The 27,784-nt window shown below is 37.8% G+C and overlaps 1 protein-coding gene across 3 annotated transcripts in view; it reads left to right on the top strand.

Annotated features, from left to right (window-relative positions):
* FAM114A2 (family with sequence similarity 114 member A2) overlaps positions 1–27,578 on the top strand; it is a 45,604-nt gene extending 18,026 nt beyond the window's left edge. For all 3 annotated transcript variants that reach the window (XM_032263781.1, XM_032263783.1, XM_032263782.1), the window contains exons 9-14: positions 8,098–8,177; positions 17,164–17,286; positions 17,769–17,908; positions 22,480–22,552; positions 25,745–25,798; positions 26,239–27,578. In XM_032263781.1, the coding sequence (XP_032119672.1) occupies positions 8,098–8,177; positions 17,164–17,286; positions 17,769–17,908; positions 22,480–22,552; positions 25,745–25,798; positions 26,239–26,373 (605 nt within the window). In that variant the 3' untranslated portion in view covers positions 26,374–27,578. The remainder of the gene's footprint in view (positions 1–8,097; positions 8,178–17,163; positions 17,287–17,768; positions 17,909–22,479; positions 22,553–25,744; positions 25,799–26,238) is intronic.
* Positions 27,579–27,784: the final 206 nt, after the last annotated feature.

Below are 27,784 nucleotides of genomic sequence, written 5' to 3'. Positions count from 1 at the left end.
TTTTTTTTTTTTTTTTTTTTTTTTTTTTTTTTTTTTTTTTTTTTTTGAGACAGAGATCTGGCTGTATTAACCAGGCTGGAGTGCAGTGGTGCGATCTCAGCTCACTGCAACCTCCACCTCCTGGGTTCAAGCGATTCTCCTGCTTCAGCCTCCTGAGTAGCTGGCACTACTGGCATTCACCACCATGCCCAGCTAATTTTTGTATTTTTACTAGAGTCGAGGTTTCATTATGTTGGCCAGGATGGCCTCGATATCTTGACCTCGTAGTCCGTCTGCCTTGGCCTCCCAAAGTGCTGGGATTATAGGTGTAAGCCACCACGCCCGGCCCTGACTTGCATGTTAAACTATCCCTGCATCCCTGGTATGAAACCCACTTGATCATGGTGGATTATCTTTTTGATATGTTGTTGGATTTGGTTAGCCAGTATTTTGTTAAGGATTTTATGCTCATCAGGGATATTGGTCTGTAGTTTTCTTTTTTGGTTATGTTCTTTCCTGGTTTTGGAATTAGGGTGATACTGCCTTCATAGAGTGATTTCGGGAGGGTTCCCTCTTTCTTTATGTTGTGAAATAGTGTCAATAGGATTGATACCAATTCTTTTTTGAATGTGTGGTAGAATTCTGCTGTGAATCCATCTGGTCCTGGCCTTTTTTTATTGGTAATTTTTTTTTTTATTACCATTTCAATCTTACTGCTTGTTATTGGTCTGTTCAGGTTATCTAATTCTTCTTGATTTAAGCTAGGATGGTTGTATCTTTCCAAAAATTATCCATCTTCTCTAGGTTTTCTAGTTTATGTGTGTAAAGGTGTTCATAGCAGGCTTGAATGATCTTTTATATTTCTGTGGTGTCAGTTTTAATATCTCCCTTTTCGTTTCTAATTGAGCTTATTTGGATTTTCTCTCTTCTTTTCCTGGTTAACCTTGCTAAGATTCTATTAATTTTATTTATCTTTCCAAAAATCAACTTTTTGTTTCATTTATATTTTGTAATTTTTGTTTGTTTGTTTCAGTTTCATTTTGTTCTGCTCTAATTTTGGTTATTTCCTTTCTTTTGTTGGGTTTGGGTTTGGTTTGCTCTTGTTTCCCTAGTCCCTTGAGGTATGACCTTAGATTGTCTGTTAGTGCTCTTTTGGACTTTTTGATATAGGCATTTAGGGCTGTGAACTTTCCTCCTAGCACCATCTTTGCTGTATCCCAGAGATTTTGATAGCTTGTGTCACTATTGTCATTGAGATTGAAGAATTTAATTTCCATATTGATTTCATTTTTGACCCAGTGTTCATTCAGGAGCAGGTTATTTAATTTCCATGTGTTTGCATGGTTTTGAAGGTTCCTTCTGGAGTTGATTTCCAGTTTTATTCCACTGTGATCTGAGAGAGTAGATGATATAATTTCCATTTTCTTAAATGTATTGAGGCTTGTTTTGTGGCGTATTATGTGATCTATCTTGGAGAAAGTTCCATGCACTGTTGAATAGAATGTATATTCTGCAGTTGTTGGGTAGAACGTTCTGTATATATCTGTTAAGTCAGCTCTTTCCAGGGTATAGTTTAGATCCATTGTTTCTTTATTGTCTGTTTTGATGACCTGTCAAGTGCTGTCAGTGGGATATTGAAGTCCCCCACTATTATTGTATTGCTACCTATCTCATTTCTTAGGTCTATTGGCAATTGTTTTATAAATTTGGGTGCTCCAGTGTTAAGTGCATAATGTATGTTTAGGATTGTGATATTTTCCTGTTGGACAAGGCCTTTTACTGCTATGTAGTGTCCCTCTTTGTCTTTTTTAACTGCTGTTGCTTTAAAGTTTGTTTTGTGTAATATAAGAATAGCTACTCCTGCTCACTTTTGGTGTCCATTTGCATGGAATGTGTTTTTCCACCCCTTTACCTTAAGTTGATGTGAGTCCTTATGTGTTAGGTGAGTCTTTTGAAGGCAGTAGATGGTTGGTGCATTCTTATCCATTCTGCAATTTGTGTGTCTTTTAAGTGGAGCATTTAGGTCATTTACATTCAACGTTAGTACTGAGATGTGAGGTCCGTCATCGTGCTGTGTTGCCTGTGTACCTTGTGTGTTTTTTTTTTTTTAATTGTATTTTTGTTTCATAGGTCCCAAGATTTATGCTTTAAATAGGTTCTGTTTTGTTGTGTTTCCAGGATTTGTTTCAAGATTAGAGCTCCTTTTAGCAGTTCTTGTAGTGCAGTTCTTGTACTGCTGACTTGGTAGTGGCAAATTCTCTCAGCATTTGTTTGTCTGAAAAAGACTGTATCTTTCCTTCATTTATGAAGCTAAGTTTCGCTGGATACAAAATTCTTGGCTGATAATTGTTTTGTTTCAGGAGCCTAAAGATAGGGCCCCAATGCCTTCTAGCTTGTAGAGTTTCTGCTGAAAATCTGTTGTTAATCTGATAGGTTTTCCTTTATAGGTTACCTGGTGCTTTTGTCTCACAACTCTTGAGATTCTTTCCTTTGTCTTAACTTTAGATAACCAGATTACAATGTGCCTAGGTGATGGTCTTTTTGTGATGAATTTCCCAGGTGTTCTTTGAGATTCTTGTATTTGGATATTTGGATGTCTAGATCTCTAACAAGGCTGGGGAATTTTTTCTTGAGTATTTTCCCAAATATGTTTTCTAAACTTTTAAATTTCTGTTCTTCTTCAGAAATGCTGATTATTCTTAGGTTTCATCATTTAACATAATCCCAGACATTTTGAAGGCTTTGTTGTATTTTCTGATTCTTTTTTTTTTTTTTTTTTTTGGTCTTTTTTGGAATGGGTTAATTTGAAGACCTTGTCTTTAAGCTCTTAAGTTCTTTCTTCTGTTTATTCAGTTCTATTGCTGAGACTTTATATAGCATTTTGCGTTTCTGTAAGAGTGTCCATTATTTCCTGAAGTTTTTTTTTTTTTTTTTTTTTTTTGAGACGGAGTTTCACTCTTGTTACCCAGGCTGGAGTGCAATGGCGCGATCTCGGCTCACCGCAACCTCTGCCTCCTGGGTTCAGGCAATTCTCCTGCCTCAGCCTCCTGAGTAGCTGGGATTACAGGCACGTACCACCATGCCCAGCTAATTTTTTGTAGTTTTAGTAGAGACGGGGTTTCACCATGTTGACCAGGATGGTCTTGATCTCTTGACCTTGTGATCTACCTGCCTCGGCCTCCCAAAGTGCTGGGATTACAGGCTTGAGCCACAGCGCCTGGCCCATTTCCTGAAGTTTTGATTGTTTTTATTGCATTGAGTATTTCTCTCCTTACTTCTCATATCATTTTTTTGATTTCCTTAAATTGAGCTTTGCCTTTCTCTCGTGCCTCCTTGATTAGCTTAATGACTAACCTTCTGAATTCTTTCTCAGGTAAATCAGGGATTTCTTCTTGGTTTGGATTCATTGCTGGTGAGCTAGTGTGATTTTGGGGTGTGTTAAAGAACCTTGTTTTGTCATATTACCAGGATTGGTTTTCTGGTTCCTTCTCATTTGGATAGGTTCTGTCAGAGAGAAGGTCTAGGGCTCAAGGCTGTTGTTCAGATTCATTTGTCCCATGGGGTGTTCCCTTGACGTACCACTCTCCCCCTTTTCCTAGGGATGTGACTTCCTGAGAGCCAAGCTGTAGTGATTGGTATCTCTCTTCTGAATTTGGCCACACAGCAAGTCTCCCAGATTCTAGTCTGGTACTGAGGGTTGTCTGCACAGAGTCCTATGAACTGTCTGTGTGGATCTCTCAGTTGTGAATACCAGCACCTGTTCTGGTGGAGGTGGCAGAAGGATGAAATAGAGTCTGTGAGGATCCTTGGCGTTGGTTGCTTAATGCACTATTTTCATGCTGGTTGGCCTACTGCCAGGAGGTGGAGCTTTCGAGAGAGCATCAGTTGGGGTAGTATGGGGAGGAATAGGCAGTGAGCAGGGCCCTAGAACTCTGAAGAGTGTATGTTCTTTGTCTTCATTTACCAGGTTGGGAAGGGCAGGGTTAGGTGTGTCTGAACTCAGACTCTCCTTGGGTGAGTCTTGCTGTGGCTGCTAAGGGGGATGGGGATGAGGTTCCCAGGTCAATGGAGTTAATGTTCCTAGGAGGATTATGGCTGCCTCCACTGTATCATGCAGGTTGTCAGAGAAGTTGGGGAAAGCTGGCAGTCACAGGCCTCACCCAGCTCCCATGCAATCCAAAGGGACAGTCTCACTCCCACTGTGCCTGCCCCTCAAACACTGAGACTGTTTCCAGGCAGTGGGTGAAAAGGGCTGAGAACTTGTCCCAGACTACCCACCTCCCAGCTGTGAAAGCAAGTAAGGCTTTCATTCTTCCCCTGCCCGTGGAGTCCACACACTGGATTCATGCCCTCCCTTGAATTCTGGCAAGAAGACTTTTTCTTTCTTTTTTTTTTCAGAAAAGAGTCTCACCCTGTTACCAGGTGCCAGGCAGGAGTGCAGTGGTGTGACCTCCGCTCACTGCAACCTCCGCCTCCCGGGTTCAAGCAATTCTCCTCCCTTAGCCTCCTGAGTAGCTGGGACTACAGGTGCACACCATCATGCCCAGCTGATTTTTTTGTATTTTTAGTAGAGAAGGGGTTTCACCATGTTGGCCAGGATGGTCTCGATCTCTTGACCTCGTGATCTGCCCGCCTCGGCCTCCCAAAGTGCTGGGATTACAGGCGTGAGCCACAGCGCCAGGCCCAGAAAACTTTTTGATCAGTTCAAATTGTTACAGAGTTCAACTGGAGGTTTCCTTCTTCCTGTGGCTTTTTCCCCAGAGCCTCTGGCCATCCTCCTTAAGGCCCCCTGTGAGTTAAGGTGGAAATTGCTAGGGCACCTAGCAAGCCCATAGGGGTTTTCCCACTGCTTCTGCTACCCTTGTATTTCACTTGGCTCTCTAAATTGATTCAACTCCTGGTAAGGTGAGATTCTTCTCCCACAATCTATGGCTTCAGGTTCCCCGATGGGGTGTGTGTTCCAGGGCGGATGATCACCCTTTCCCACTTCCACATTATTTGGGGACTCACAGTATTTAGGATGTTTCCCGGGTCCTGCAGAGCAATCCACTTCCTTCAGAGGGCATGTGGGTTATCTCAGCTTTCCTAACATATTCCTGTAGTCTTTCTGGAGCAAAAGTTTACTGTACGAGCCTCCACATGCTGCCCTGTCCATCCGAGTGGGAGCTGTAATCTAGTCCTGCCTCCTGTCTGCCATCATCTCTCCTACTTTTGAGACTTTTTCTTTTTTGTTTCCATTTGTATTCTGCATTGTGTCCTAAGAAGTCAAACTGGCTGGCTATATAGCATCTTGCTAAATGACACCTTATTCTATGTAAAAGTACTTGTCATGATTGGAAAATGGTTCTTGAATACAAGTTTTTAAAGCTGTCCTGAGATATTGAGAAGGCAGTACAGTGTGGTGAATAAAAGGATGGGTTTCAGAATTAGATTTGGATTCAAAATCAAGATCTGCCATTTACTAAGCCATGTGACTTTGGGAAGTTACTTAACACTGAGCTTCTGTTTCCTTATCTGTAAGAAGAGTATGCTAATTCCTCTCAAGTTATTGTAAGGACTAAATTGAATATTATATTTAATCTGTGGCACATAATAAGCACTCAACAAATGGTAGCTATTCATATTTTCTCATAAGTAAATAGGTAAAAATATGCATTTTAAAAGTCTTACTTAGCAGGAAACCGATAATACTGATTTTGATTTTCTTAAGTTGCTCCATTGTTCCTAATCAAGCCCTGACATGACAGTCCCGTTATTTATAAACTTAAGTTATTTGTATGTAGTTCCATTAACAGTACTTGTTCAATTTACTCAACATCTGGCTTTGCATAGTCATCAGAAATCCCAGTCTTTAAATACCATTCAGAGAACTCCAAGTAGTTTTCTAAACAGAGGGATTTGTGTCTATGACATTTTTTTCTCCTACTTGTTCACCAAACAGAACTCCGAAAAGATAACGCTGGATTCCCTCCACCCCTCACTCTGCCCCAGCCTTCCTCAGTGATTTTGGTTGAGAATGCAACAGTGACCTTAGTATTTAATTATATCTCTATGAAGCTGTTTTTAAAAACTGTGGTGGTAGCAGAGGGGAGAGAATACACTACAACCTGGTTCTGGTGATGTTGGTTATCTTCATTTTCCATCAGCATCCTTGGTTCTTGTTCCTCTACCTTATGTACCTGATTCATTTTTTTCAGAAGGAGTCTTCCTGCTTGGAAGACTCCAGCCACTCTACACAGTCCCTCTAAAGCACTACCCCTGTGTCCTTTCCATCCTTACACATTTTTAGGCAATAACTACTTTTTCTACTCAGTTCTAAAGAGAGCAGATCACTGTAAGCTTCAAATTTTTTTTTTCTTATCACAACTGTTAGCAGTGTTTCACTTTCAGACATAATATATGGGTATTTGGATGTTTATAAATTATATACAGGCACTACCATAATAATGTATAATTTACATTCTAAAATATACCCTAAAATAGAATTTTTAATAGAATGAGATAAATCCCTATAAATAAAAAGTACATTTTTCCCCTGCCCTCCATTGAATTATTTTGTGAACCCCTTTGGGTATATGCATCCCACTATGAATTGAGATTCATCCCTTGTATCCAAATTATAAAGTATTTGGGGAAACAAAATGTCTACCTAAACGTAGATTTTAGATAGTAGGATGTTCTTAGGAGTTGTTAAGATGAGTTATATAGGAAGAGTTGTATCAGTTAGTGAGATCAGCTTTTCCCAAACATTATTATATCTGAGATCACTAAATCATTTAATTTTCTGCCTTAAACACCGAGAGAGGGACAAAAGGATAGTGGATGGTGAGATAACAGCCAAGATACACTTTTTATTCCTGGGAATATTAGGGAAGATGCTGAGTTTGAAGCAGTAATGATTTGCCCTGGCAAACTATAGACTCATGAATTAAGAAATATTCATATGGACTGTAAGTAGATTGCTAGAAGATTTCTGTGTACAAGAATTCTCTTCTGCATTCTAAGTTGCAGAGAAGCCTTGGGCTAGAACACAAAGCGGGGAATAGGTAGGACTCAGATGAGTGAAGAGGAAAGACAGCATTTTCCACTGTTTGTTTGGATTTGCTAATTGTTTTTTGATCTTGAGTCACCCATTTGCGTGTTCGTTTCTTTGTTAGTGTTCCTTGTTCTCCATCATCTTTCACAAGACGAACTCCAACAGCTTCCTCACCATCCTTTCAACATTCTGGAATCCCCTTTCCTTCTCTTCTTTTAATTTTTAATTATTACAGATGTATAATGATTGTACCTCTTTTCTTCTTATCCACCATTATCTCTTACCTGGATCCTGGATTATTGCCTCAGCCTGCCTCCCTTCTTTTTCCCCTTCAAATCAGTTCTCCACCCAGTAGCCAAAGTGATCTTTCTAAAATTAAAATTTGATTCTTTTTCTGCTTAAAACCATTCAGTGATTCCTCACTTCCTTATTACAAAGTTTGAATTCTTCACCATTGATTACATGGCCTTTATTGTCTGGATCTTACCTTTCTAACTTACCACTTCTCCCCCTTATATTAGAGATACTCTCAATCATATTAAACTTCTTGCCATACTTTCTTTTACCTTTGGCTCTTTGCATTAGTTTCTCTGCCTGAAACTCTTCCTATTCTCCTGTCTAACTTGTACTCAAATTCATGTACCAACTTAAATTCCACTTTCTTGGAAGCACATCCAGACTACTTGCTTAGTCTATGCTGTTACCGTTTCTACATTCATGCTCTGGTATGTAATGCTAAAAACACAGGATTTGGACTGGGAGATGGAAGACTGAGGTTTGACTACTAATCTTTGCTATGCAATCTTGGGGAAGTCACTTAATGTCTTCAAGCCCTAATCACTTTATCTTTAACATGGAATAATGGCACTTTTCTTTCAAGCCTATTGAAGCATTTATTGATATAATATACATAAAAGGATTCTATAAGCACTAAAGCACCATGCTCATAAACATTACTGCTGCTACTATTGTTATTACTGCTACTGCTACTGCTATTACTACTCTCTTCTTCCTCCTTGCCTGCCTCCTCATGATCCTCAGCAGTCTTTCTGGAGTGTTTTATATGGGACTTGGTTTTTTAGGGGATGAAGATTTTACCAAGGAGATAACAGAGCTGTTTTCCCAGCTGCACGTTTCCTCCAAACCAGAGAAACTTGCCAGGGTAAGTTATTATTTCTTGGTGATTTTCATTATTTTATTTGTAAGAATGTAGTGGATAAAGAGCATAAGATTGTAAATTCCTGGCAGAGATATCACCAAAATTGAGGGTATATTCTCATTATACCCAGAATTGGATTGTGCATCTAGTTGTTTTCTGTTCCTCCAGGTTAGTGTGTTAAACCCACATCTGCCCCCAACACGTGTCCTGTCTTCACCTGTTTTTATTTGGCATGCTCTCCTTGACTGAAAGCTTAATTTAGGCTACAGTGTTGGTCATTAAAAGTTGCCAGTGCTGACTAGCAGCCTCCTGATTCCAATGGGTGAGCCTTTGTTGAGGTCTCATGGTTCTTAGGGGTCTGAATGATTTAGAGATGATATGTGGTCTTGCCCATAGGGATTAGAAGTTGTCATTGCCCAGAACCTAGTGACTTAGATAATGACTGTTTGGCATATGGAAATGAGAGAATGTTATGACCAATGCCTTTATTTTTGGTACTGATTCCAGAAGTATTTTCTTATATCTGGGATGTGGAGAGACTTTAATTAAAGCTCAGTTGGGTAGGGAGGTTTTGTGGCACATATAGGCCGGTGCCTGCTCATGGGACACTGTTCACTGGGTCTTGGGCTGCTTGCTGCCTCTTTACCCACCTTTACCAACCTTGAGAAGCATTTCAGGACCAGTCAGCTGTAGGTGCACATTGTTTCCAGGCCAGGGAGAGCTGAGAGCTATTGTATAGTCCATCTCGTCACCTTGTCTCCATCCCCCAGGGCAAGGAATATGATGCTTGGTGTGTTATCCCACTCTCCTATGCCCATTGAAAACGCTGCATTCTCTGAGAAAGCTCTTGTAGATCATCCCCAGGCAGCTCATCTCCCTCATCTCTACGGTAACACTTTACTACAGCACTTCTGATCTTGTATTATAGTGCTTTTTATTTTGGAAATAATATCAAACTTAGAGAAAAGTTACAAGAGTAGCACAAACAACATTGTATACCTTTTATTCAAATCCAATACTATTAATATTTACCTCATTTGCTTAAACATTTGTGCTTTCACATGTGTTCTTTCTCTCTGTGTATGTACATACATGTGTACACATAAACACATATTATTTTTGTAACCATTTGAGAGTAAATTGTAAACGTTATTGCTCTTCTAAATGTTTCAATATGTATCTGCTAAGGATAGGGATATTCGCTTACATAACCACAGCGTAGCTATCAACTTCAGTAAATTTAACATTAGTACTTTTGTTGTACTAATTTGTTGTAATCTATTAGGCTACATCAATTGACCCAATGATGTCCTTCATATCAAACTTTTTCCTCTAACACTGGAGCCAGTACACGATCACGAATTGTATTTAGTTGTCATGTACTTTTAGTTTCCTTTAATCTAGAATAGTTCTTCAGCCTTTGTGTTTTGACCTTGGTGTTTTTGGGTAAAAAAAAAAGCTCCCCCTGCCTTTATAAAAATAGAGCATTCCTCATTTGAAATTTGTCTAATGCTTTCTTATGATTAATGTCAATTTACTGACCAAAACATTCCATAAATAATGGTGTGTCCTGGCCAGGGTATCACATCTAAAGGCACATGGTATCCATCTGCCCCTTATTGGTGATGTATTATCTGATTTCTTTCTGTAGAGTTACAATTTATTTTCCTATGTTGCTAATAAACTTTCTGTCAGGAGATACTTCAAGACCATACGAGTATCCTGCTACTCATCATAATTTCTCTCCTACATTTAGCATCTATTTATGATTCTTGCACCAATATTTAATGTGAAGATTTACCAGTTGGTTTTGAGCATTTTAGTGTAGTCATGAGCTCTCCTTTCTCCCCCATTTTTGTTCATTCTTTTTCTATTTGTTATCAGTATGCTTTCATGGAGCTCTGCCTTTTCCCCATTGGCTTGTAATTCATCACTGTCCTTTATTATTTTGATATTCAAATTTGTCTTTCAAGCTGGCTCCTAGGTGGCATGCCTTCAACATTTTTGGACACTTCCTTATTTTCTGGCATAACAATATATTCTAGACTCATCTTATGCCTTCTGTGCCCCAGCTCTGCAAGCAGACATTTCTTTGAGAAAGCATGCTTCCTTTTGGGTTTTATAGACCAAGACCTGGGTATTAAGTGTACTCATTGCTACTAGTGTGGCTTTGATTACAGACTGTCAGCAGAGCTAGGAAATATACTCAGGTACATATGCACACATATGTCTTACATATGTAGACACATAAATATGTGCACATGTATACCTGTATGTATTTTAGAAATCATGAGTTCATACATAGTATAAATCCAATTTTAATCCACCCCTACAAGGTTTTTCCTTGCCTTTCCCCATTACACATTTGTATCTCCCTTCTACAGTAGGAACCTTGTCTCACAACAATATTAACACATTTCCTTAATTATGAGATGTATCTGAAATAGTTTTATTGCTTTACCTATACTGTAGATTGAGTATCCCTTATCCAAAATGCTTGAAACCAGAAGTGTTTCAGATTTCAGATTATTTTTGGATTTTGGAATATATGTGTGTGTGTGTGTGTGTGTATGTCTGTGTGTGTGTGTGTATATATGTATGTCTTTGTGTGTATGTATATATACAGACATATATATATATACACAATTGTGTGTGTGTGTGTGTGTGTGTATATATATATATATATATATACACAGTCATATATGTACACACACAGACATATATACACAAACACATATGTATATATATAATGTTATATCTTGAGGATGCAATCAAGTTTAAACACAATTTATTTATGTTCATATATACCTTATACACATAGCCTAAACATAATTTTACACAATATTTTAAAAACTTTTGTGCATGAAACAAAATTTTGAATTCCTTTTGACTGCAGCCTGTTGCATGAGGTCAGGGTGTGGAATTTTCCACTTGTGGCATCATGTTGGCATTCAAAAAAATTTCAGATTTTGAAGAATTTTGGATTTTCAGATTAGGGATGGTTAACTTGTACTATAAAAGAAACACAAAAAAATTGTTTTATTTGCTGCCCTATGTGTTAATTTTATTTTTAAACATGTAGAGTATTAATTAACATGCTTCCAAATATCAAACTGCACAAAAAATATCCTCAGGTGTCTCTCCCTCCCATTTTCTTCCACTCCATTCTCCTCTTTTTGTAGGTATTCATCTTTCCTGTTTCTGGCTTATCCTTCCTGAGTTTCTTTTTGTAAAGATAAGCAGATATATTTTCTTATCTCCTCTGATGCAAAAGTTAACATACTATTTGCACTCTGCTTTTTTCACTAGCCTTGTACATAATGTATTTTTATACATTTATCATAGTTTTTAAAAAATGTGTATCTTACCTCCTATCCTAAAGCTTAAATGTCTTGGAGCCAGGATCTATACATATCTATTTCTTAAAATTCCATCTCTACTACCTGTTACTTTCTGTGTGACCTTTAGCAAGTTGCTTGACCTTTGTGAGCCTCATTTTTTCTGTCTGTTTGATGGGTGGTAATAATGTAGGGTTCCTGTGAGGTTTAAATGTGTTCACACACAAAGCTCTTACAAATTTTGTGTATGAAATAAAATTTTGAATTCATTTTGATGGCAACCTGTTGCATGAGGTCAGAGTGTGGAATTTTCCACTTGTGGCATCATGTTGGCACTCAAAAAATTTCAGATTTTGGAGCATTTTGGATTTTCAGATTACGGATGGTTAACTTGCACTATAAAAGAAACCTGCAAAAAATAATTTGATTTGCCACTGGCGTGGCTTTGATTCCATAGTAAAATGCTCACTGTTGATGGCTCCACAGAAGGTAGCCCAATGTCCTTTGCTTGCAGTTGTTCAATAAATATATGTATATGTTCAGTAAACCTTTATTATGCTAAGTGATTTGCCAGGTGCTAGGGAAATAATCTTGAAAAAGACATAGTTTACATGCTTAATGAGAGATCATATTAATATATATTTTTGTAAGACCAGTAACTCCTTATCTATCTGGCAGTTCTAGCCATTCTCTGAAAGCAGTCTTCAGATTGTTTAAATTTTAGACATTGAGATTTAAGATATAGATTGGTTAAGGATCAAGGCCTTAGCCATTGGTCCTTAAATATTTATATGTCAGGCTGTGATGTAGGGGAAAGAACACTGAATTAAGAGCCTGGGAATATAATTCTATGATTCTGGTTCTTATTCTGATATACTCACATGTGGTGTGACGTTGGACAAATTTCTTTTCTTCTCTAGGCCTCATTATTTTTCTGCTGGAGATAAATAAGTGGTTGGAGAAGTTAAGTTCAAAGGTGACTTTTGAGGTCTGCAGATCTCAACAGTGGGAAGTTCCAGACTGAATTGTGGGAGTGAATGACATTAATAATTTTGGAAAAGGATAGTAAATTACCTTGAGTTGGCACAATACTTCATGATGATTTCACTTAATACATTTATTACAAGAGAGGTCACTTTGGGTATGCTGTGCCTACTAAAATACCTCCTGGCTGGGCGCGGTAGCTCACACCTGTAATCCCAGCACTTTGGGAGGCCGAGGTGGGTGGATCATGAGGTCAGAAGTTCAAGACCAGCCTGGCCAAGATGGTTAAGCGCCATCTCTACTAAAACTGCAAAAATTAGCTGGGCGTGGTGGCAGGCACCTGTAGTGTCAGCTACTTGGCAATGCTGAGGCAGGAGAATGGCTTGAATTTGGACAACAGAGGTTGCAGTGAGCTGAGATGGTGCCACTGCACTCCAGCCTGGGTGACAGAGTGAGACTCCTCAAAAACAAACAAAAATCTCAGGTATATTAAATTTATGGTATCAGTTTTTTTTTCTTTTATGTGGTCTATCAACTCTCCATTTTTCTTTCTTTTTAAATCTCAGATAAATTAATCCTTCATTTTTCACTCATTTTGTCTACTCAAAGATATTGCAAAGAATTTAGCATACTGTTTCTATTATTAGCCAACTGTTAGGATTCTTTCCAGCCTCATCTGTCACTGTTCTTTTCTACAAATCTCGCTACTCTAACCTCGTTTTCTGTCACACTTCCCCATCCTCTATATTTTTCCATACTGGCCTTTGTTTTGTTTCTCAGGTATACAAAGCTGATTTCCTTGTGCGTACAACTCTCTTTGCCTAAATATTTGCATGGCCAACTCCTTCAGATTTCAGCTGAAACATAACTTTTCTGGCATCCTTCCTGACTACCCAAACTGAAGCTCTACCTGTACTCACCATTACCCCATTTTATTTTCTTTATGTATTTGTTTGTTTTCTGTTAGTTGCCTCATTAGGAGAGAGAAGAACAGGCTCCTAGTTTGTATTATTCACCATTGAATCCCCAGCATTGGCACGGTGTTGGTGTATATTTGCAATAAACGAATGAATAACATGCCTGTTTCTTATATGATAGTATTGCTAGATATCTCACAGTTTACCTACACATTTTGCATTTTTCTGTTTCCAAGCCTTTATATAGGTCATCTGTTTGATGTTTTGAATTTGAGAGGTTAATGCTTAAGTGATGCGAAGGTATAGAACAGAGCTAGATTGTTCCTTGAGAGGTTAATGCTTAAGTAGTGGGAAGGTATAGATCAGAGCTAGATTGTTCCTGAATGTTTTGGGAACACAACTCTGGCTTTAGCTCATTCAGGTAGCCTTGGGCGTAGTCCCACTTACTGATCCTTCAAGGCCTCCCTCCAATGCTGTATCTATAATACAACCTGTGTTTCTCTCAGTTAGAATGACTCTCAAGGTCTTCTCTGGATTCCTATTACCTCATGACAGCTTTGAACACATTCTGTATATGTAAAGTTAATAAAGTGGATGGTAATAAACAGTTCCCGAGAAACCAGGACACTCTCACTTGCAAATAACAGAAGCTCATGAAACTTAAAAATAACAGAAACTAGTTTTAAAGAGGGAAATTCGGTAGCTTAAGAAAATAGAAAATCCAGCACCAGAACTGGCTCCCGGCATGGCTGTATTCAGGAACCTATCTCTATCTCTACCTGTGTCTTTTGGTCTGCTTCCTTTTGTTTTGGCTTCATTCTTAGGGAAACTTTTCCATATGGTAGTAAAAGGACCATTGGCAGCTCCAGGGTGGGTGACTTTTTTCTATTGGAGTAACTCCAGTGGAAAGAACACTTCTTTTTGCTGCTAATTTTACCAGATGTCCTGGGACTGATGTCCATTGATCTGGCATGGGTTACTTTTTAATCTATGAACCATTCACTCTGTGGACAGGGGTGTTAGCTACTTCTGAATGGTTTGCCAGCTTTTGGAGCCAAAAGATGGAGGCAGCTCCACCCAGATCACATGGACTAAGGAGAATCTAGAACCTGCTAACCAAAAGAAAGGAGAAAAGGATACTGATCATATCCATATCCAGAACAGTAGATATTCTTCACAGTATGCTGGATACTGGGTGTGGATGTGCAAAGCCAAATAAAACACACTGTATCCTATAATACATAGTTATGTTAGGAAACAGATAATTCTACTATATTTTATTAAGTACTAAGTTTAAGTTACCTGGAAGAGATGATGTCTGGGTGGAGGATTGAAAGAACAAGTACAGTAGAGGTCATTCTTACCAGAACATAAATTGGAAAATGGTAAGAGATAAGGCTGGACTTTAAAGAAAAAAAAAAAAAAGAGATAAGGCTGGAAAAGTGGGTAGGGTCTAGGTCATGGAGACCTGTTACATCATGTAAAGAGCATGATCCAGCTGATGAGGAGCACTTGAAGGAAAGAGGAATGGTCAGCCCTAGGCTTAAGACAGATCACTGGTAACATTATGGAAGATAGATTTAAGATAAACAGATCAGAGGCAGGGAGACCAGTCATGAAGTAAATCTGAACTCAAGTAGTGATAATAGGGAGGAAGAAGATGGGAAGGAAAAGCATGAAGGGGGCTTGGATAAAATCAGACCATCTTGGTGATTGGTTGGAGGGCAAAAATATCTAAGATGGCCCCTATATTTTGGTTCAGGTGACTGATATATGGTGGCACCTCTAAAACTTTGGGAAATAAAAGAGGATGAAAAATTTGGGGGTAGGAAGAGAAAGACAATGAGTTCAAAGTTTTTACTTGTATGTGTGATGCCTGCAGAGTATTTTGTCTAGCAGGCCTTTGGAACAAGTTTTCAGGAGAGGTCAGGGATAGAAATAAGGATCTAAGAGTCAACAGCAGGCTGAGGATAGTTAAAACCACTGGTGTAGGATGGGTGGAGAGGGAATAGGATGAGACAAGTAGAGCGTGAAGGCTAGAACTCCAAATAATATTGGTGTTTAAGAGACTGGGCAAGTAGGATCAATATTTAAGAGAGACTGAGGAGGAATGAGAACAGAAGAAAGTAGGGTCACAAAAACCAAAGAAAACCAAAGAAACAACCCAAAGATTCATTATCAGGAGAATGGATAAATTGTGATATATACAATCATGCATTGCTTAATGATGAGGGATATGTATGTTATGAGAACTGCATCATTAGGTAGTTTTGTCATTGGGCGAATATCAGAGATTGTACTTACACAAACCTAGTTGATGTAGCCTATTACACACCTAGGCTGTATCGTATAACATATTGCTTCTATACAAAACTGTACAGCATGTCATGGTACTGAATACTTTAGATGATTGAAACACAATGGTATAGGAAAGGTACAGTACAAATATGGTATTATAATCTCACAGGACCACCATTGTATATGTGGTCTGTTGTTAAGCATCATTATGTGGTGTATGACTGTATATAAAATGAAATACTACACAGCAGTTAATAATGTGAATGAACTAATACATTCAACAACATGGATAAATCTAACAGACATTATGTTGTACTTAAGAAGCCAGACACAAACTAGAATGAACTTATATTTTTATTTTCATGCATTTTAAGATCAGGCAATATTAATTTAAAGTGAGCAGAAGAGTAGTTGTCTTTGGGCAGGAGGAGGGGGTTGTGGTTTGAACACTTTTGGCCAGCAAGGGATATGAGGGGGCCCTTCTAGGGATGAGGAAATGTTCTATATCTTGATCACAGTTTCACAGGCATATACACTTATAAACATTTCTTAAGCCATATCCTGAAGATTTGTGCACTTTATGTAAATTATACATTTTTTAAAAAAAAAGCTGATTTGAGGCCAGGTGCAGTGGCTCACACCTATAATCCCAGTACTTTGGGAGGCCAAGGTGGGTAGATCACCTGAGGTCAGTAGTTTGAGACCAACCTGGCCCACATGGTGAAACCCCATCTCTACTAAAAATACAAAAATTAAACTTGTGAGGTGGTAGGTGCCTGTAATCCCAGCTACTTGGGAGGCTGAGGCAGGAGAATTGTTTAGACCCAGGGGGCGGAGGTTGTAGTGAGCCAAGATCGTACCATTGCATTCCAGCCTGGGTGACAGGAATGCAACTCTGTCTTAAAAACAAAACAAGGCCGGGCGCGGTGGCTCAAGCCTGTAATCCCAGCACTTTGGGAGGCCGAGGCGGGTGGATCACGAGGTCAAGAGATCGAGACCATCCTGGTCAACATGGTGAAACCCCGTCTCTACTAAAAATACAAAAAATTAGCTGGGCATGGTGGCGCGTGCCTGTAGTCCCAGCTACTCAGGAGGCTGAGGCAGGAGAATTGCCTGAACCCAGGAGGCGGAGGTTGTGGTGAGCCGAGATCGTGCCATTGCACTCCAGCCTGGGTAACAAGAGCGAAACTCCGTCTCAAAACAAAACAAAACAAAACAAAACAAAACAAAACAAAACAAAACAACAACTGATTAGAGAATTTCAAAAAGGAATGATGGACAGCTATGATAAGTGTTGTTGAATCTAGTAGGATAAGGACTGAAAAGTTAGATGGTATGTTGAGGTAAGAACAAGAGCCCTGACTTCTAAGTTGCTATTGTGTTCTTGGTAGGTGCACAGTAAATTTGGTGAACTGAATTGAATTGTTGATGGACAATGTTTTTCTTATTTAGGCAAGAAATACTGCCCACGAATGGATCAGGATGTCTCTGACCAAGCCATTAGCAGAGAATGAAGGAGTACAAAAACAGTTGGAAGCAGAAAACGCTGAGCAAGTCAACAGAAATTCAATAGAGGTAGCCAAAACAACTAAGACTTTTTTGTTTGTTTTAGTAGATTTGAGATGTATCACAACCAAGGACCCAGGTTCCTATCTTTTACACTGCTATGCGTAATTTCAACCTTGTGATCTAGGATTGTAGCATCTTAGATCCAGACTATAAGATTAAAGGAGGAGTGAAGAAAAAAGAGAGAAAGGATGCATGTGTGTTTTGTCGTGAGTAAGTTTCCCAGAAACTGCCTCCTGACACTTTTCATCTAAATCATTTGGCCAAAACTTAGTTACTTGGTCACACCTGACATCAGGGGAGCCTTTGTTTTTGTAGCTATGAGCCCAGCTGTAAAATTACATCACTACTGTGGAATAAGAGGAGACTATTTATTGGAAATCAACTATTAGTCTCTGCTACAAATCCTGCAGTATGAGAGACGTAAAGTGGTATCATGTCCACCTGGAAATGTTTTGTTTTGCTATGCTTTGTTTTGTTTTTCCATCCAGGATATCCATGCGTTTGCAATCCGGAGCCTAGCTGAACTTACTGCCTGCTCAATTGAACTATTTCACAAAACAGCTGCATTGGTTCTGCATGGGAGGAAGCAGGAAGTGACGGCCATAGAAAGGAGCCAGACTCTTTCCCAGTAAGTATAATAAGAATTTCTCTAAATGATGCAAATTGCAGAAGTTTTCTTGGCCTATTTCCAAAGTTTTATAAATATCTCTCTCAAGAAACCGTTCATGTGACGCCCATCCACGTATTCGACGGTTTGTTCATTTTGGTTGTTTTTTTCTTTTTATTGAACCATAATAAATCAACATTATAAATCTGCCTTTTTTTCAATTAACCAGCTTATGCTCTGAAAACTATTTCCTTACAGATTATTAGTTTTAATAGGAATGTAATTTGGCCTAAGTGAAAACAGGGAAGAGTTCTAAGAACCTCACTTCTCAATAATAGTTCTTATTGAGTGCTAACTATATGCCAGGTGCCATGCTAAGGGATTTACAGGTATCGTTTCTAATTTTTGTAACTCCAAAAGTAAGTGATTAGTCCTGTTTTCATCATGAGGAAATGCAAACTAGAGGAGTTCAGTAATCTGTGTTGTATGGCCTAGGATTTAGATCCAGGTCTGAGTGTCCTTAACCCATTCTTTTTTTCTCATTGTATTGCTGGTTTGTACAAAAATTTTCAAAAATACTAGAGTATAGATAATCATAGGTGGGGAAGAAAAAAGACCAGTAGTTTCTAAATAAATCTCCTGGTTGAAATAATGAGAATTTTCATTGGAAAAAAAAAAATGTATGAGAGTGCCTGTTGTTAGAACTGGGAGGGGCTGTCAGTCTTTTGCAGACTTCCTCTTTACTTGCATCATCTTCATCCCACTACAGCATCCCATAATAGGGGGCTTGTTTGTCTTCTTGAACATCCTTAAGGGTGAGAGTCTCACAACCCTAAAGGAGCCTGTTCTATGGAAAAGTAGCTAAATCTGCTACTTGGAATGTTCTTTGAAATGTGGTTCACTCCCTCTCTGAATTCATGTCTACTCAAATGCCACCTTTTTAGAAAAGCCCTCCTTTACCACAAAGTCTAAAGTAGCATCTCTTACCATTCTCTGTCCTTTTACCCTGCTTTATTTTCTTAGCTTATATCACCACATAGCACATATATGAATATATATGTGTGCATATGTATACATTTATGTGTGTGTGTATATATATATATATGTATATAGTCTCTCCCTTAATTTAGCAAGTAAGTTGGAATCCATGAAAACTGGGACTTGTTCACTGATATATCCCCATTGCTTGAAAGACTTTAAGTAAATAAAGTCTGGCACATAGAAGACTTTAGGTAAATATGATTAAAGATGGACTAATCATTTACTTTCGGAATTGTTGTAAAAATTAGAAATGAGACATGTAAATCCCTTAGCATGGTGTCTGGCGTATAATTAGCACTCAGTAACTAATAACTATTATTTATTTATTTATTTATTTTTTTTTGAGACGGAGTTTCACTCATGTTACCCAGGCTGGAGTGCAATGGCGCGATCTCGGCTCACCGCAACCTCCGCCTCCTGGGTTCAGGCAATTCTCCTGCCTCAGCCTCCTGAGTAGCTGGGATTACAGGCACGCACCACCATGCCCAGCTAATTTTTTGTATTTTTAATAGAGACGGGGTTTCACCATGTTGATCAGGATGGTCTCGATCTCTTGACCTCGTGATCCACCCGCCTCGGCCTCCCAAAGTACTGGGATTACAGGCTTGAGCCACCGCGCCCGGCCCATAACTATTATTAAGAACTGAGGCTCTTAGAATTAGTGAATACATATTATAACTTTTCTAAATGGAATGTAGGGTCTTTTAAGTATGATGTTGTCTTCTAAAATGCATTTTCATTATTTTCTATTTGATTTAACTTGAACATAGACTGCTTTCTAGAGGATTTTATAGAGAAATGTTTTTCTAAGGACTGAACTTCCTTTTTATGTAGCATGAGTGCCTGCTCAGATGTCTTCTTATATATCAGGTGGTTGATTTAGGCATACAGTATTGTACCCCCTTATCTGTATGGGTTATGTTATAAGCCCCTAGTGGATTCCTGAAATTGTGGATAGTTCCAAACTTGATTGCCATCATTTGGAACACATTCCATTCATGTCTTTCACTGACAAATTTAATGCCTTTTCCATCTTTAAAAAAATTTTTTTATTGATATATAATATTACATAAATATATGTGGGATACATGTGAGTGTTACATGCATAGAATGTTTAGTGATCAAATCAGAGTATTTAGGGTATTTGTCACCTTTAGTATTTATCATGTCTATATGTTGGCATCATTTCAAGTCCTCTCTCTAAGTTACTTTGAAATCTACAAAATATTATCGCTAAATATAGTCACCCTATTCTGCTATCAAACATTAGAATTTATTTTTTCTTTCTAACTGTATGTTTGTACCCGTTAACCAACTTCTCTTCATCCCCACCTACTCACCCATCCACCATTCCCCATTTCTGGTATTACAATTGTTTTATTCTCTATTTCCATAAAATCATGTTTTTTTTTTGCTCCCACATATGAGTGAGAATATGAGGTGTTTGTCTTTCTGTGCTTGGCTTATTTCACTTAACCTAATGACCTGCAAAATATATATATATATATATATTTTATATATTTTTATATATTTATATATATTTATATGTATATCACATTTTCGTTATCCATTTGTCAACTGGTGGACACATATTAATTCCATATTTTTGCTATTGTGAATAGTGCTGAAATAAACATGCAGGTGCAAGTATCCCTTTGATATATTTATTTCTTTTCCTTTGGCTAAATACCTAGTAGTTTGGTAGTTCCATTTTTATTTTTTGAGAAATCTTCATACTGTTTTTCATAGTGGTTGTACTAACTTACATTCTAACAATGTATAAGTGTTCTCTTTACTTGGAATTGCTGACAGCATCTATTTATTTTCTGTTTTTTTTTTTTTCAAGGTGGAGTCTCACTGTGTCATTCAGGCTGAAGTGCAGTGGTGCAATCTTGGTTCACTGCAACCTCCGCCTCCCAGGTTCAAGTGATTCTCCTGTCTCAGCCTCTTAAGTAATTGTGATTACAAGTGTGTGCCACCATGCCCAGCTAATTTTTATATTTTAGTAGAGGCGGGGTTTCACAATGTTGGCCAGGCTGGTCTCAAACTTCTGATCTCAAGTGATCCAGCTGCCTTGACCTCCCAAAGTGCTGGGATTATAGGAATGAGCCATCATGCCCAGCCACTTTTTGTCTTTTTAATAATGATAGCCATTCTAACCAGGGTGAGAGGATAACTCACTGTGGTCTCGATTTGCATTTCCCTGATGATTGATGCATCAGTGATGTTGAGCATTTTTTCATATATCTGTTGGTCATTTGTTCTTTTGAGAAATGTTCATGTCCTTTTCCCATCTTTTAATGAGATTTTTTTTCTTTTACTGTTGAGTTGAGTTCCTTTATATTCTGGATATTAATCCCCTGTCCGATGAGAGGTTTGCTTTTTTCATCTTAGTACATATCACACACTGTTACTATAACTTTTGCAATTAGTGTTGCAACAGCATAACTAGCATGATTTCTTTCTCCTCACAGTTTTATGGATGGAAGATTCATTCTTATTGTAGATCTTAGCTGCCGCAGCATATGTTTTTTTTTTTTTTTTTTTTTTTTTTAAACTAAGTCAAGATCTTTCACCTTTTCACTTCAAGGAAGCCCTTTATGGCTTCTCTTTGGCATATCTGAATTGCCAGCATCACTACTCTTGGGCTTTGGGGCTGCCTTAGCCCATTTAGTGTTACTGTAACAGAATATCTGAGGTTGGGTAATTTACAAAGAAAAGAGGTTTATTTGGCTTATAATTCTGGTGGCTGGAAGGTCCAAGAGCATAGCACTGGCATCTGTTTGACTTCTGGTGAGAGCCATGTACTGCTCCACAACATGGTAAAGAAGCAGAAAGACGAGTGGGTGTGTGCAAAGAGGCCTGCTTGAAAGACTGAACTTGCTTTATAAAAACATGCTCTCTAGGACCTAATTTATTCCCACCAGAGTGAGATCTCACTGACTACTGTCATATTGCATTAACCTGTTCATGAGGGCAGTGCCCCCATGATTCAAATACCTCCCACTTGGTTCTGCCTCCTAACACTGCCATATTGGGAATCAGATTTTAACATGAGTTTTGGAGGGGATATATCAAAACCATAGCAGGGGCCATTATTAAGTAAAATAAGGGTTACTTGAACATAAACACTATGATAACACAGTAGTCAGTCTAATAACATGATGGTTAATATTAATAGCTGACTAATGAGTGGGTACTGTGAATATGCTGGACAAAGGGATGATTTATGTCCGGGGTGGGATGTAGCAGGACAGTGAGTGATTTCATCATGCTACTCAAAATGTTATGCAATTAAAAACTTATGAATTATTTATTTGTGGAATTTTTTATTTATTATTTTCAGATAATTGTTGACCATGGGTAACTGAAACTGCAGAAAGTGAACCATAAAGGGGGGCTACTGTATTTACTCCCTTGAAAAGCTTTCTTCTTTCACATTTAGTACCAGGAGTGATTTGTTCTAGTCTGAAAGTTGTTAAATATAGCTTCTTTTTTTAAAAAAAAAGAAAAAAAAGAAAAACTTTTCTGACTTTTCCTTTTTTTCCTAGGATGACAGTTGTGTTGTGTAAAGAGTTGTCCTCTCTGTCTAAACAGTTTACCGCCTGCCTGACAACTGCTGGGGTAAGAATTCATGCGTCTTATTGGACTGTTTGTTTGGTTTCTTTAGCAGTTTAATTATCCTAAAATTTGCTCACTTTAAGTGTCCAGTTAAATAGTTTTAAGTTATTAGTATATTTACTCAGTTATGCAGCTATTTCCATATTCTAATTTTAAAACATTTTCATTAGACTTTCCCAAAACTCATACAATCCCTATTCCCTTTCCTTCCACACTTCCCCTGTCTTAAGCACCGTGAGTCTGCTTTCTCTCTTTATAGGTTTGGCTGTTCTGCATCTTTCACATAAACAGGATTATACAATATGTGGTATTTGTGTTTGGTTTCACTCAACTTAGCATAGTGTTTTTGAGGCTTATCCACATTGTAGCATGTATTAATACTTCCTTTTTATTACCAAATAATAATCTGTCTTATGGATATATATCACATTTTATTTGTTCATTAGTTGATAGACATGTGGATTATTTCTGCTTTTTGGCTATAATGAATAATGTTGCTGTGAACATGCATGTATGGTTTTGTTTGAATAGGTTTCCATTTCCTTGGGTCTGTAGAAAGGAGTGGAATTGCTGGGTCATATGGGTGATATGGGTCATTAAGGAATTACCAAACTGTTTTCCAGAGGGGCTGCACAATTTTACATTCTCACAGCGATGTGTGAGGGTTTCAGTTTCTCCATATCCTTGCTAATACTTGTTATTGCTTGTTTTTATTTGAGCCATCCTAGTGAGTATGAAATGGTATTTCATTGTGGTTTTGATTTACATTTCTCTAATGGCTAAAGATGTTGAATATCTTTTTTTTGAGATGGAGTTTCTCTTTTGTCACCCAGGCTGGAGTGCAATGGCACGATCTCGGTTCACTCCAAGCTCTACCTCCCAGGTTCAAGGGATTCTCCTGCCTCCACCTCCTGAGTAGCTGGGATTACAGGCACCTGCCACCATGCCCAGCTAATTTTTGTATTTTTAGTAGAGATGGGGTTTCACCATGTTGGCCAAGCTGGTCTCAAACTCCTGATCTCAGGTGATCCACCCACCTTGGCCTCCCGAAGTGCTGGGATTACAGGTGTGAGCCACCACTCCCAGCCAGTGTTGAACACCTTTTAATGTGCTTGTTGGCTGTTTGTTTGGCTTCTCTGGAGAAATACCTGTTTCAGCACTTTGCTTATTTTAAAACTTGGGTTATTTGTGTTTTTATTATTACTTACAGGAGGCTTTTTAAAAAATATTTTTTCAATACAAGTTTCTTACCAGATTTTTGATGGGAATGTATTTTCTCCATGTCCGTGAGTTATGATTTCACTTTTTTGATAGTGTTTTGCAGTGAAGTTTTACTCCTCTGTTTTCTTCTAAAAGTTTTGTTGTAGCTCATATTTTTATGTCTGTGATCCATTTTGAGTTAATTTTTATGTATGGTGTAAGGTAGGGGACCCTACTTCATGCTTTTGCATAGGGATATTCATATGTTCCACGATTATTTGTTGAAAATACTGTATTTTTCTCCATTAAATTGTCTTGGCTCCTTTGTTGAAAATCAGTTGGCTATAGATATATGGGTTCATTTCTAGACTCTCATTTTTAGACCATTAATCTGTATGTTTATCCTAATGTCCATTAATCTTTAGTCCATTAATTTGTTTATCTTTTAGTCCGTTAATCTGTATGTTTATCCTAATGTATGACCATATTGATTATTGTAGTTTTGTAGTAGGTTGGGAATCAAGAAGTGTGAGTCCTCCAACTTTGTTCTTATTTTCACGATGTTTTGACTGCTTGAGGCCTTGTGCATTTTTATATGAATTTTAGGATCAGCTTGTCTATCTCTAATTCTAATTTTTGTTCTCTTCTGTTTATGAAGTTTTCAGTATTTTTTATGCTGTCTTCTGAGACTTATAATGGAAATATAGACCTTGATGAAATTAAAACTTCAGATTTTGACTCTGGTTTTAAAGAACAACTCTGTACTTAGACTATGGCAGTGCCCACAGTATGCAGTTGCCAGCCAGTGGGAGAGATGTAGTTAATGCTAAAGGCTTTTTGGGATTTTAAAAGTTGGAATTGTAAAAAAATTTATGAAGATGTGTAAACTATGGGAGATGATTGAGAAACCAGTAATAATGAGTTAGGATAAAATCAAGGGCATTTTAAACAAGCAAATGAAAATCACTTTATAGTAAGTATATCAGTGTCAGTGTAGCAGCAAAATTACTGTGGGCTTTTAAATTTTATTTATTTATTTATTTATTTGTCCTAGTCATGAGCATTACATTTGTTTTAATTAAGACCATGGCCTAAGTTAATTTTTTAAAATTTGAGTTTAGATTATTCCTGTTAAGGATAATCTTTTAGTACAGCTTCACTTTTCCCTGTAGTATTTTCTTCAAAAGAGGAGCTGTGGCTGGGCATGGTGCCTCACACCTGTAATCCCAGCAATTTGGGAGGCCAAGGCAGGTGGATCACCTGAGGTTGGGAGTTCAAGACCAGCCTGACCAACATGGAGAAACCCCGTCTTTACTAAAAATACAAAATTAGTTGGGCTTGGTGGCTCATGCCTGTAATCCCTGCTGCTTGAGAGGCTGAGGCAGGAGAATCACTTGAACCCGGGAGGCAGAGGTTGTGGTGAGCCGAGATCGCACCATTGCACTCCAGCCTGGGCAACAAGAGAGAAACTCTGTCTCAAAAAAAAAAAGAGGAGCTGGGTTTCCTGAGGTTAATCTTATGAAACCAAATCTTTCTGTGTGTTCCATAAAGATACTTTAAGCCAGCTTATCAACTATAAGATACTGACACATACAACTATTAAATTTACGGTATTTATTTCTATGAAATAAGATGTTTCTAAACAACCTGTGTTAAAGACCGTTGAGTTTTTTGAGCACACGTTCCATGTCTACATATTTTGTTTTAAAATGGTTCTAAAGTTTTGTGGTCAAATGAAGATACTTTTTAAAATCAATAAAAAAGGAATAAAGCAATACACTCTCAATATGGATGGCAGAGAAAGATACTAAGAAGGAAGTTTAAAATACTTACAATTTCACTTTCTAAAGATGACATTTTGCTCTCAGTCCAGACTTCTGTGCTTATATTTAATATTTATGTATAGGTGTGTGTGTGTGTTTTAAAGTGTGATCGTACTCCACTTACTATTATTTAACCTGCTTTACTCACTTCAAATTGTATTCTTTATTCCAGGTCAATGAAATGGCAGACGTCCTTAACCCATTAATCACTGCTGTATTTCTAGAGGTTAGCAGTAATTGTTTTTAAGTCTCTGACTCCAAAGGAATTATGTACTAATTAACTCTTCTGAAGCCTTTTGTTTTTGGCTTTTTAGTTTTTTTCACCATATTGGTAGTCTAGCCATATTGATGCAATATAATCAAAATAGTGTATATGTGATGTGTATTTCTTCCTTCATAATTACAAAGCATACAGGCTGCAGGATAAAGTAGAGTGGAAGAAGCGGTAGATTGCCATTACAGTGATATGGTGCTCATATCATCTTAAGAGCTAGATTCTTTCCCTTATAATAGAGTTTACCAAAATGGCCAAGTCACTGTTCTTATTTGCCAGGCTATGAATTTAGTTAGATTACAAAAATCAATCTGTCCCCTTCTTGTCTTACAGTATATCTTCCCTTTTAAATAACTAATATTTTCTTTTTCTTGTTTTTTCAATCCTGGCAGGCATCAAACAGTGCCTCCTACATCCAGGACGCCTTTCAGCTACTCTTACCTGTGCTAGAGATCTCTCTCATTGAGAACAAGATTGAATCACACAGGAATGAGCTGCAGGGCCAGAAGCCTTTGTTAGAACATTGAAGAATGGAGAAGTTTTGACCTGGGACTTATGATGGCCAAGAAATGCCACCTTCTTCTGGTTACTCCTGCAGAAATGAAGGAGTGGGGTTATTTCAGTATATAAAAATTCAGGCAGGAGAGATGGCTTAAAGAAGAAGGTTGTTGCCTTCAGTGTTTGATTGAAGTGTTCAGGTCCTCACAGTATTCTTTCCAGTTGTTACAATTCATAAATTATTTGAAAGGAAACTTGTAGAAAGTCCAAGAATAATAGCTCTAGATAAAGATTAGTGGGACACTCAGGCAAAAATGTTGGTCTGTCTTTGACATATTGCAAAATGTTATCAGTTTTTTCATAGGTATAATTTTCAGCCCATGGATATAACTGGTTGATGAGCTAGAGAAAAATATTTAGTGTTCTAAAATTCATGGCATGTGTGGTTTATTAATGCCATGTACCTTCTCTTTTCTGGAATAAAATCTATGGCTTTAAGAAAACTGAGCATATGTAAACTCTGCGGTGATTACCCTTTATCACATGAATTCTTGGAAATTGAAAGTTGCATTTACTTTTTAAAATTGTTAGTAGATTTTGGCATTGAGGAGAAGCTGATAGACTATTATACTTGTAGCCACATGAATTAACTATAGCAAAGTGCCCTTTTTCTTCGAATCGTTCCCCTGCCCCAGGATGACACACTTCATGTCATAGCTAAACCCTATTCTACTGGATTCAAGGCCAGTAAGTGCAATTTAGAGAAGCAGTTTTATGTTTGCAGATATTCTGAGTCTCTTCCGGATGTGTTTCATGTCTACCCTATGCAGGATAAATTCTTTAACAGTAAACTCCAAAGGAATGTTGAAACTATTTTAGCAATGAGTTTTTTTTTTTTGTTTGAGTACTGAAGTGGGCCATGGTCCTTTAGAAATGGTGTTCATGATAGGATTTAACCTCTAAGGCACAATTAATTTTTTCCTCATTCTTTTTTGTTTTACTGTATTCTTTAGCATGTTTTTGAATATAACTTTTATCCTCCAGATTTAAGCCTTCTTTTGTTTTCATCAACAACTTAAGAGACTATTAAGCTGTCGTCTTTCTAAGAGCTATTTTGATATTCGCTCTTTTAAAAAAAGTTCTCCAACTTTGTGATTTTTAATGATTAAGGTAACTTGTTAGCTCTGCCCCTCATCTTCTAAAACCTTTGTAATAAAATGTATTAATCATGTTATTTGATCCTTTCATTTACTTTTGTAAACACAAACCCTAGTATCAGACCAAAAAAATAGCAAAGCAAAGTCATAACGTAGATTATTGTAAAGACTATTTCTATGTAATCTTCTTCTTTGGGGCAGGAGTCAGTAAGCAAGGAAGATAAATAAATTTGGTTTAAAAAGGCATACTATCAGCACTGCGATGTTACTCTGCCTATATTCT

The sequence above is a fragment of the Sapajus apella genome, unplaced genomic scaffold (genome assembly GCF_009761245.1).
Source record: "Sapajus apella isolate SASKATOON/1434 unplaced genomic scaffold, GSC_monkey_1.0 scaffold138, whole genome shotgun sequence".
NCBI lineage: Eukaryota > Metazoa > Chordata > Mammalia > Primates > Cebidae > Sapajus > Sapajus apella.
This window is presented reverse-complemented; position numbering and strand designations above follow the sequence as displayed.